This window comes from Melanerpes formicivorus, unplaced genomic scaffold, assembly GCF_026170545.1.
Source record: "Melanerpes formicivorus ecotype bairdi unplaced genomic scaffold, bMelFor1.0.p_v2 SCAF_14, whole genome shotgun sequence".
Lineage (NCBI taxonomy): Eukaryota > Metazoa > Chordata > Aves > Piciformes > Picidae > Melanerpes > Melanerpes formicivorus.
In genome coordinates, this window is record NW_027142366.1 from 8,715,413 (window position 1) to 8,727,418 (window position 12,006).

Genomic DNA, 12,006 nt, shown 5'->3' on the forward strand with positions numbered 1-12,006 from the left:
AGGTCATGCTAGCGGGCAGAGGTTGTTCTAAGCTGTGATGTCTGAGCAGCAGTGATGTCAGTTCTCCAGCTCTCTCTTTTTTTAAGCATCATTAAGTAAAAGAATAAGAAACAATGGCTCAACAGCCATAGTGATGTGGAACCACAGCCTGATGAACAGCAAGGGCGCAGTTAAGCTGTGCCGTGGTCCCTGGGTAGAAAGGGCTGGATGCCAAGGGGTTGTCTCTTCTGAACTGCCTTCCTGTGACCCAGGGATGCATTAACCATCTCATGCCTGAACTTCCCACGTGGCTGGCGTGGTCCTTTGGGGCTGGGAAGGAAAGAAGATGTCTTCTCCAAGGGGTCTGTGTTTTGTACATTGTTAAGGATGTCAGATTGAATGGTTCCAAATGGTTCTGATTTTACCAGAGTGGAGCAGGTATAAACTACTAACCTTGTATTCATTCCTCCTCATAGGTCCTCTTTGCATGACTGCTGAAAAGATGGTGAAGGATCAGTGATTAAAGAATGATCTTTACCTGGGAATAATATTCTTTCTTGTTTCTGCTCAGCACAAGGTACCACCAGATGGTTCTAGGTTGTAGTTTAGAGCATGACTAAGACTGAAATTTGTTTCTCAGGCACTTAGGCAAGTAGGATTTATTCTTCTTCCTGCTCTTCCCTTCCCCCTTGAGCTCTGCTCTGAATTTCCACCTTCCCTTTTCCCTGCAGAATGAAGTGGAGCTGGGAGAGCTGCTGTTGTCACTGAACTACCTACCCAGTGCAGGAAGACTGAATGTGGACATCATCAGAGCAAAACAGCTTCTTCAGACAGATATGAGCCAAGGTTCAGGTAAAGGGCAGTACATTTCTCACATTACTCCTGCAGAGATTACATGTGCTTTTCAAGCAGATGGGTGGTGAGGCTGCAGTTTGTGGGGGACCCAGGGGGATTTGGATGCTCAGTTCCTAGTAATACAAGGCTCTGGATATTTGTTTTGTATATACATAGCCAGCAGCAACTGCATTATTTGGAATGCTTGCCCTGAGATCAAGCAGGGGGTACAGACACTGTATTTGAAGTAAAAAACCATCTCTGCACCGAGGTGAGGAACCAGGAGCTGTGAGTTGTGTTCTGCAGGGCAGCCCATTTGTGGTTGTGTTATGCAGATGCTGTCTGAATGTTAATGTTGCAGTGGTTTCATTTAAGGTATCTGGCTGCTCTGTGGATGGGCTGAGGTTTTCCCAGTGCCCATGCATTGCTCCCTGCTGTTTCTGAGCCTGCTGGCCAGTGGTAGCTTTGTGTGTGTGCCCTCAGGTGTTTTTCCCATGTTCCAAGCCCCAGCCCCTGGTGCTGCCAGAACACTGGCATTTTCCAGCCAGAGCAGTATGCTCGGCCTCTACCGAGGCTGTCATCAATTGTGGCTTTGGCAGGGAGTGTTTTCAATCCAGCTGCCTGACTTTGGCCTCCACTGCAAATCCATGGGAGCAGAGTGGTGCTGTACCACGAGCCCCAGCCACTACCAAAGGCTGTTTTCCAGCCTGGTCCATCCCTGTGGTGCTCACCCTTCGGGAGCAGGGTGCTGACCAGTGATGGCCGTAACGCAGAGCCTGTGTTTTGTGTTCCCTGCCAGATCCCTTTGTGAAGATCCAGCTTGTTCATGGATTAAAGCTAACAAAAACCAAGAAGACCTCCTGCATGCGCAGGACAATAGATCCCTTCTATAATGAGTCCTTCAGCTTCAAAGTTCCACAGGAAGAACTGGAGAATGCCAGCCTGGTGTTCACAGGTAAATGTGGTGCTGTTACAGACCTGGCAATGGTCTTGGTTTTCTCTGAGCTGAACAAAGAAGCAGTTGTAGGCTTGCAGATGAGCCTGTGCAGGACAGTGTCTGTCCCAGGGAGCCACCCTGCGAGAGGTGACCATCGGTGGGGTCACCAGGGAAGCTTAATTAGCACTCAGTGCTCTGCAGAAGCTCTCCCAGCATTGCTACCTGTCGTGGGGTTGGAAGGGTAAGGCCAAGAAGCCTCCTCCCTTCCCCCTTGTAAAGTAAAGGGAAAGAAAATTGAAGGGAAAGGAAAAAAAAACCTCACAGCTGAAGTAGCAAAGCAGTGGAGCTGTATATTTACAAAGCAATGTAGGATATGCAGGGGAATATATACAAATTTACAATATTTACAATATATACAAAGATATACAATAAAGTAACACAGAAATGAGAGTTCCCCCCTCAGCAGAGAGGGGGTTCCCCACCTCCGCTCTCCCCCTCTCTCCCCCTTTTCCCCAGAGCAGGTTAGGAGAGAGAGAGAAAGAGAAAGAAAGAAGTTAAAAGCAGTTTTGTGTTAATTGGAAAGCAGTTAATACAGGCCTTATAGCTTATCGGTTTCAAGGCCGAAGCCTTGGCAGAAAGCCCAGGACAGAAAGCTGCTGCCCGAAGGAAAAGCGGAAGCAAGACTGCAGAAAAGTGCTGGAAAGCCCAGTATACCTTCCTGCACTCCCAGTTCAGAAGGTGCTTCCTCCCACTTTACCAATGAAATTAGTTTAGATAATTCTTTTCATTTACCAACTTCCATCCTCCATATTCCCTTTCTTAAGGGGACAGCCCCAACCGGTGACACTACCTGACTGGAGCTGGCTGGAAGTGTACCTTGTTGCCCCTGTGCTTAATTGGTGCCATTGGGAATGCTTTTGTGCAGAGGAGGAAGAGGCATTAATTGCTCTTCTCAGCAGCAACCAACTGGGGCATAAAGTAAAAAAAGGGAAGAGTAAGAGGGAAGTACTGAACAATCCCAGAGTGCAAACACTGGCAAAGGTAACTTCTGGTACCTGATGTAAATTGCCAGTGGGGTGATGTAGCTTAGGTATTTGATGCTGCCATTGCCTGTTCTGTAAGCAGTTTGTTCATGCCTTTATTTTTAAAGGGCTGGACTTGGTTCCAAGCCTTGTGTGGCACAGCTGAGACAAACCACGTCCTCAAGAGCTTTCTAAGTGCTGGAGATGCTTGGCTGGGATGGGAGTTCTTATTTTTAAACAGTTTCTGAGCCTTCTATTTTGTCCTTTGGACATGAAAATGGTCAGTAGGAACTGGCAATTGGGTGAGCTGCTCAGAGCAGGAGTAGCAGAGCACAGGGATGCATCCCCCAGTTCTCACCTGCAGACTGGGCAGCACCAGTGGTGCTGAACTGAGGCCATGGACCCACTGTGGCTGGTGGCCTTTTCTGCTGTTCCACAGTGTGCAGTTCTTGGGCAGGACTGCCAGGACCCCTAGCAAGTGGTGGGTTTCTCTCCCATGCCATGACCCCCTGTGTCACTCTGTGTACTGTGGAGCTTGGGCACCATCAGGATCAGGGGCAGACCTCCTTGCCCTCTGGAGAAACAGAGGGGCTGGGCAGTGGGACCCACACACTTCACCAGACTGGGCTCCCATGCTTCACACAAATCTTGGGGCAGCTTTCCACCCACTGCTCACCATCTTTCAATGAAGAGAAAGGAATCTGCATCTGGAAGAACATATCCTGAAGTGTGGTTTGGGTTTTGTTTCTCACGTGCCAGATACAGGTATCACAGCTGGTACAAGGAGTCCAATTCCAATTCATTAGTTTGTTTCCAAACACATTAGAACAAGAGGGATGCTGATCAGCATTTTAAATCTTGCCCTTCATACTCATAGATTTTTGGCTGAGGAAACCACTAATTAACCACTGCTTTGCATGCACGTCACCCTGACTGTACCTTGCATGTGCAGTGATGAATTTGTTCTGGGAAGCTTCCATCGGGTGATCACGACAGGTGAGAAGTACTCTCTTCTTTGTTTTTCCCTTTTGCTAGTAGAAGGAGAAAAGGCATTGGAAGGGTGAGGGGGATGTGCTGCTCCTCACCATGACTGATGAGGCTAGCATTACTGAGTGGAGGCCTGGCTAATTTTTTTCTGTGTGGATGGTTCACAAGTCAGTCAGTGGGCAGTTACCTGGCTTATAATCACAGGTTTCAGTGATGTGCCTTGGGCTTTGCTTTCTAAGTGACATGTGGCTTGCTTTGAATAAAAAATCCCAGGCCAGAAATGCCACCAGCAGCTCCAAAGCTGGGACGCATCATGCAGAGGCTTTTGGAGGAGCAGTAGGGCCAGGTTCTCGTGGCTGCTCTTGGAAGTGGTGGATGGCCCAGGCATGGCCATGCTGTGGATGATGTTAGGCTTACTGCTCCTGCTGCTATCCAGACTCTTGTTTGAGGCTCTGAATCCAGAGGTGTTGGTCACATTGTGGTGTGTGTACTCTTCTGCTGGTTTGGTGTCTTTGCTGCCTCCTGTCATTAGAGAAGCCAAGAGCCTGCCTTGTGAGGAGCTGCAAATCAGGGCTCATGCACAGGCATCTACAGTGTCACAGGAGCGATTAGAATAAAACCTTTATTAGAATAAACCAAACCAGGTTGGAAGAGACCTTCAAGATCATCGTGTCCAACCCATCAACCAATCCAACCCACCCAAACAGCTAACCCATGGCACCAAGCACCCCATCAAGTCTCCTTCTGAACACCCTCAATGACGGCGACTCATGGTCAGGAGATGTAGTGGTGGCAAAGATGCTGAGCCACAGTCAGTGTTCACCTAGGTGATGAAGATGCTCTGCTTGTTGGTGGAAGTGTGGCACCAGTTTGGTCTTGTGTGCGTTGGGTCGTTGTAATAACAGGAGTATCAGCGTGCAGCTTGGGGTGGGGATGATGGTGTTCCCCATATTGCTGCTGCCTTGGCATCTCAGCATATTGTGCAGCTGGAAAGCTTGTTAAGGCTTTGGGATCTTATGCTCAGATACAATAAAGAGCAAGTAGTTGCCATCATGGAGAAGCAGAACCTTGCGATGCGAGGATCTTTCTGTTATTTTGTGTCTCAGCAAATCAGCAGCATAGGCCCCAGCTTTTTCTCTAGGTTTTGGTCTTGCTTGGGGTTTTGTTTGGCTACACTGGGTGGCTCCTTCTGGTGTGTGTGTCTGTGGGAGTTGGGTTTTATTTCCTACTCTTTTCTTTTTTTCCCAGTCCACAGCTCTAGTCCATTAGGTCAGTTAATTAAATTTGCTGTTGACTCAAAGTCCAATTGAAAAGGAAGATAATCCTGCTTGAAGGGTGGGTGATGATGCTTTGAATGAAGAGAGAGCTGCAGAAGCAATCATGGGAGCTTTTTCTGTAGCTTCATCTTTTGGACCCAGTCTGCAGCTGTCTCTATGTTGGCTTAGCTTCCCTGGAAAGCAGTGGAGCCATACCAACCCCTCCCACCTGAAGTTCCTGGCAGGTACCACACTGCAAAGCAAGGCTATCTGGACAAAGTGTGATTAACTTTTTTCCCCTGCCCTTTGTGTTTTGGTGGTGGTGTTTTTTTCCTGTGGATCAACCTGCCTGGGTTTAGTGCACTGTGGCAAGGATTTCTGCTGTGTGCGCAAACACTGCGGGTGGGCACTTTGCTGTGCAGCGCTGCTCCGCTCTCTGCCTCCCTGGAGCTGCTCTGGAGAGCTGGACTTTGGACTGAACACAGGGTTGAAGTGCAGTCAGACTAGGAGACAGGCAGTGGGTGCCTCCAAGATGGGGGTGAGCTCTGTGTTAGCCAAGATTTGCAGGGGGTGGGCTGGTTTTTACATCTTAGGCATACTAGGATTCAACGCTGTAAGTTCTTGGCATTTACAGACAAAAATGCTGCTCCTTCCACATTGGTGCAGGGCACCTTGTACAAGCTGGTTTTCAGCCTTCCCATCTGTTTCTACCTCAGATGCTTACTGGAGCTGTCACAAACTCACATTTCCCAGTTTGGTGCCTAAAATGAGGTAGGATGAGCTCAGGTGGAGATATCCCCTCCAGGAGGAGGCATCCAGGGTCAGGGCTGCTGCTGCCAAGTATCATCTGTTCACAGCTTCTCATCAAAAGAGGCTGCAAACAGAAGAGTGACTGATACTTGTAACAAGTCTAATGTCCCGGCAGAAAAAAGATAAGTGAGGCAATAGCTGGTGGAGATGTTTGACTTTCATTTACTCCATCAAGCATTCTATTCTGTGCTGTCCAGGTAATGGCCATCCCTATGTGTGCTGTATCAGAAATGTGCTTTTTTGGAGGGTTCCTGGGCTTTTTTTCATCAGTGTGATGCATATCTCCCATGTGTCATCTTCTGCTCAGGTGCAAGAAAGCCCTGGGTTTACCTCTTGCAGAGAAAGAAAGCAAGCTTTGAAGGACAGTATGTTCTCCTAACCATACATGCCTGGAACAAAGGTGGTAATTACACTTTGTCTCCTGGTGTGGGGAAGGTGGAGTTTGGCCCTGGCAGCAAGGCTGTCAACTGCTGCCCAAGGTCATTTCCAAGCAGAAAAAAGGCTGTTTCAGGTGCAGCTGCAACATGTGGACTCAGGATGGTTGGATGTTGGGCTCTCAGAGACACCACACACTCCTTGCTGAGGGCAGACTGTCCTCTGAACCCCAGCCCAGCCTTCAGAAAGCCCGAGCTGTGCAGTGGGAGGTGAGACAACGCCTGAAGTCCAGGCACTGTGGAATTTTGTTAATGATTAGAATGTTGTTAGTGGCAGTGGTTGGTAATGCTGTTTGTGTTGCAGTAAAGCCCAGATGGCCCAATAAATAATACACTGCTCCAGGGCAAACTGCATCTCGGTGACTCCTTGACATCTCTTGATCACTTCACATAAAAAATACAGCCTTCAGGGCTCACACTTAGGGAGTATGCATCTCCCCGAGGTCCTGTGGTGACTCTGTGTGTCCTTCTCCATTTAAATAAGCTCTTCTTCATGTTTACATGACAGGGTCCTTAGGGCTTGTGAAAGAAGCAGGGTGTCCAAAGAGGGAAAAACAATTTTTGTGCTCTGGGTACCATCTGTGCAAAAGCTTTGCTGTCTGACCTGGCTGAGACTAACTGTAGCTGGGGCAAGCATCAGGGCTGGTGGTGTCTGATGAAGAGTGGTGTTGGGGGGACTCATCCCACTGCACTGTTCTCCTGTGAAAGGTGGCTGTGGCTGTAGCAGGACCTGATGCTCTGCCTAGGGGAGGGAAGCAGGCTGGGACAGGGTTTGCTTGTTCGTGGAGAGATTGGCCTCAATGTTTGAGAGATCTCCATCATAACAGAATAGAATTAACCAGGTTGGAAAAGACCTTTGAGATCATCGAGTCCAACCTATCACCCAACACCATCTAATCAACTAACCCATGGCACCAAGCGCCCCAAATAAGTATTGGCTGAGGACGCAGCTCACAGGCACTTGGTCTTGTGAACCACTTGTAGGATTCTATGTGATTTTCTTTACTTATAAATATGTTTTTTATGTATACCATGTCCCCATTTCCTATAAAGATTTAGGAGCAGCTTTTTTTCATTTTAAGTATTTGAAATCCTGAGGGAGCACTGCTGAGGAGTGAGGCTGCATGGCTGTACCTGTGCTGCCAAGGGCTGCTACAGAGGAGCACTAACACCACCACCCCCTGTCTCCATGCACTGAGTGCTGTCACAACACGAGTCTTCTGACCCTGAGATCACTTGGATGCTCTATCCCAGGGCTCTAATTAAGTGCCAGTGAATAAGCAGCCTTTGATTGCAGTAACAGATTGCTGTTCAATAGCAGTATACCTGGCTCCTCTGTTGGCTCATTTTCCCTTGCCTTTGGGAGAATACAAGGACCATTTAATGATGTCCTTTCCAACCTAAGTGATACTGTGATGTTTAAATTTTTAGAGGGGGGGAAAAACTGTCATTGTTGGTGCCTGTTGCTGATGGGACAGTTCTGGGTAGTTTGGTTTGCTTTCACTCAAGTGTTTTGGTTTTGCCTGTTTGTTCTTCCTGTGGCATTACAGCTTGAGAGGATTGCAGTTGGGATGGGGTCTTCCTTAAATCCTGCCTTCTCGTTGGAGGTGGATGTTTTGGGGTGGTGGTTGATGGGGAATAAATGACCACTCGTGGCACAGACAGCCTCTGGTGAGCACAGCTGTGGCCTGCTGTCACCCTTCACTCCCAGGGGCGTTGGAGATGCTCTGGTGCCAACCAGTTTTGGTTTTATATGTTGTCTAATAAGCATTTTTTGGATGTTTGACAGAATATGTTTTGGGATGGCTTTGATCCATGACAGAATTTCTGGAACAGTTGTTGGAGATGAAGAGGAGGAGAGTAGCCCTGACCTCGCAGAAGAGACTGTATGGAGGGGGACCAAAGCTGAAGGTGGTCATCAGCTCCAGACTTCACTGTCCAAATGCTCCCAGGCTAGGCAGAGAGGAGCAAATTGCTGTGCAGCTCTCAGACCCACACTCATCTGTTACAGCTGGAAATTAACTAGGATTCATTCTGGCAGCTCGGGTTCTGGTTGAGGAGAAGATGGCTGAAGCACCTCAGACCTTGAATTTTGTTCCCCTGTCAGCTCTGGTGATCATAGTTATGGTGTAGACACTGGGGACACGGTGATGCTGTTGTGTTTGCTCACACACTGAATGAGATCTGAAGTGCCCTGAGTGGGCCACGGAGATAGCAAGGCTTTGCAAGCTTTCTTTTTTAATTAGCAGGCTGATTTCCAAATGTCCCAATTAACTCAGCAGGTTGAAGGCTGGTAATGGTTTTGTCCTCAGGCTTCTCCAGACATACACCTGGATTTTGAGTTGCCTGGCTGTGTGAGAGCATGACCTTCAGAGGCCAGCATCATCTTTAGGTGCCCCTTTGCAGGGATGGAAACTTCTATGTGTTTGGGTCATTACACATCCATGTTTTCTCTTACTGCCACAGATGCTCCTCTGTCTTTTCTCCCATTGCTTCCCCCCCAAAAACAAATACTCAGGCACTTTGTGTTTTGTATATGCTGGGTGGGGGGAACCTCCTGTAATATATAAGGCAACTGAAATATGTGTGTGTGTGTGTGTTTGTTTTTTCCCCTGTGCTGAAGTGCAGGAGAAAGAAGTGGCTTCTGCTTTGAAATGCCATGGTGTTGGGCACTATAACATCTCTTGGGTGGATGGATAGATAATTAGGAAACTTGCTGCTAGAAAATTGTTTCTGGTTGTCTAATAGCTGTGTGCTTCTAAAGTATTGGACTGTCTGTGTCTTCTGTATCTGGAGCTCAAGCAGAATCTAATCTGTGCTTAAAGCTGTGTAACCCTGCCTCAGCCAGAGAGGGGGAGAACAAAACCATTCATGTCAGTACTGTGTTTTCTGGGCATTTCCACCTGCTGAATTTATATCAGAACTTGACCTTTGCATCTGGCATCATAAATACTTCATGTGTTTATGCACTGGACACCATATGGTCGGAGTCTGGGGAGAGCAGAGTGCTCCCAGCGAGCACCTCCCACAGTCCTGGCTGCTTTGCTCCAGGTCCTGTGGCCACACAAGGTGATCCAGCAGGTCTTGTGAGGACATCTGCTTTTGGGGCAATAGGATGGGAGAACAAGTAGGGTGTACTGGGAACAGGAGACCTAGGCCTCCTGGAGAACCCCCTGCCTGGCAGAGCCTCTTCCACAGCAGGACGGTGAATGAGCTTCAAAACTCTTCTGGGTCTCCATTGCTTTCCATCCTCCAGATCCCCATCTATGCCTTCCTGGTCTCCATGACAGGTACTGTTTGTCAGCCTGGAGCAGGTGACAGCAGAGCAGAAAGTGAGGGCTGGTCAGAGATGCTGTGTGGGGTCCTGCAGCCCTGATCCTGCTTTGGGGTTGCTTGGGGAAGATGCTCCAGGGACAGATTTGACAAGGAGGAGTGAAACACTGTTAAAACCTGGTGAGAGCAACAAGATGCTCATGCCTCCTGAGCCAATCTGTTGCTTGCTTCTGAGGCAAAATCAAATTCTCCAAGTGAACTGACTTAGCTAACAACTGTTCTTCACTGCAGATGTGGCAGAAACAGTTTATCCTGGAGTTCTCTGGAATTTGGGGGGAATCTCTTTCTCCTAAAGGAGGGAGCAAACCCTCTGATCCTCAGTGCTTGCTCATTTTGCCAAGCCCATTAATTTAAGCAGTGTCATGCCTCTCTCAGCTTCATCCTTTCATCTTGTTTGGCTCCTGCTGAGGTGAAAGAAGCCATAAGCTTCTTGTGTCTCAAATGAGGAGAGACCTCAGTGACAGTAGCTGCTCTGGATGATAGAGCACTGTCTGGAGATGAAATGCCTCTACCTGGCCTTGTGGCCATCAGAGGAGCTGTGTGAATGTGCCTGACAGGTATGGCCACCACTCCCCTTGCTTGCATGGCATTGGTGTTGGAGCTGTTCCTGTGAGGTCTATCAATATCCATGACACCATGTTTTGGTGGATCTGGGGATCGTAGTGCAGAGGAGTAAGATGCAGTTTAAAATAAATACAACTAAACTGAATTGAAGGTAGCAATCCAGCTGTAGATGCTCCTGTCCAATGTCCTCCAGGCTGTTGCAAGAGATGAATCCAAGTTTCTCCTGATGAGGTAATTTCATGAGGTGTCAATTCCTGTGTGTCACTGAGCTCTCTGCAAGACATTTGCAAGTGCATTTGCATTTCCCCTGTTCCCTGGGTCTTTCTTGGCTTCTTTCTGCTCCCTGTGTGAGGCCAGGCCTTAATTAGCCAAATATCTTGATCAAGGTGCAGCACTGGTGTAACTGCAGGGTCCCCTTCCCAGGCTGCTCCTGCCAGAGCACAGGGGCTGCCCTCACAGGAGAGCAAGAAGGGAAATGGGTTTCCAATGAGTTTCCTTGGTGTGGTGGTCTCCCGTGTGGAAAAGCAGCTGGATGCTGGAGCGGCGATGGGTCTGTGCATGGGCAGGATTCAGCCATGTGGTTCCAGTGCCCTGGAGATGGGCAGGTTCAGAATCATAAAATCACAGAATTGTTAGGGTTGGAAGGGACCTTAGAGCTCATCTAGTTCCAACCCCCTGCTACAGGCAGGGACACCTCACACTGGATCAGGCTGCTCAGAGCCACATCCAGCCTGGCCTTAAAAACCTCCAGAGATGCTGGGAGGTCAGTTTTATGTGCACTTCGAAGCTTGATGGAGATTAAATTGAGAGATGTGAAGGCACTGCACTCCCCTGTGCTTATCTCTTCTCTACTAAATGTTACTGGCCATGCCTAAGGAGCGAGGGGCAGAGCATGGTCCACACCTGTGACCTCTGCAGCGTGCGTCATGAGTCCGGCTGCTGCCTGCTCCGAGCAGCACCCACCTTGTGCTAAACAGCTTTTGAATATTGATGTCAAGCAGTTCACAAGTAGGTTTCAGACCTGCTTAACCCGACAGCCCAGACCTGCTAGCTGATGGCAGAGCTCAGCGGCTGGCACAGAAAAGGATCCACTGGTTCCGGCCTGCAGAGTGTGGGGGACAAAGCATTGCCTGCCAGAGCATGTGGATTAAGGCACTGTTTGAGCCCCTGCCAAGGTCTCCAAAGTGGGGAAGTGCAGGGAGTGTTGATGGGTCAGTGCTAACAGGATTGTGGTTCCTGCCAGAGACATATCTTTGCTTATTTCTCTCTTTGCCAGTGGTTTGGCTGCAGTTCGAGGATGTCTGGGCACAGCATGGAGTGTGGCCACCTGAGCAGGGTGCTGATGGCTACGTGTTTCTGGGGGTGGGTTTTGCAGCTTGCAGCACAACCCTGGAGGTGCAGGCTTAGATGTGCTTGTGCTGCAGAGCCCTGGGAGTAAGCTATTTACCATACAGGCATCTGTTGGGTCCCTGGTCTGGTGGGCTGAGGGTATCAGATGAAACTTGGACAGGCTGTGGCAACAGCAATTGCAGGTATGGAAGAGTGGGCAGGGGTTTTAAAAATGATTTTCTGGCCTGATGATTTACCCAGGCTCTCAACATTCCTCTCTAGACCAGCTATAAACATTAAGCTGGATTTTAGCTCTTCAGTATTTTGGCTGAATATCCTTCAGTGGAAAGGAAGAGGGCAGAGCCCTCTTATTCTCTGGGGAGTTCTTGCCCTGCGGAGTTGGTTCCTGTGACTGGCTCTGTGATGATGCTGGCTGGCACATTGTGGGATGGGGTGCATGTGAGCTGTACCCAGGGTGCTCTGTTCTTTAAGGGCTTCATTAAAATACACAGGATGCAACG

General features: G+C 48.8%; 1 protein-coding gene across 1 annotated transcript in view; it reads left to right on the forward strand.

Moving 5' to 3' along the window:
* Positions 1–12,006, forward strand: part of SYT17 (synaptotagmin 17) — a 41,623-nt gene that overhangs the window by 24,985 nt on the left and 4,632 nt on the right. The window contains exons 6-7 of the mRNA XM_068147400.1: positions 711–831; positions 1,613–1,768. Of these exons, the coding sequence (XP_068003501.1) occupies positions 711–831; positions 1,613–1,768 (277 nt within the window). The remainder of the gene's footprint in view (positions 1–710; positions 832–1,612; positions 1,769–12,006) is intronic.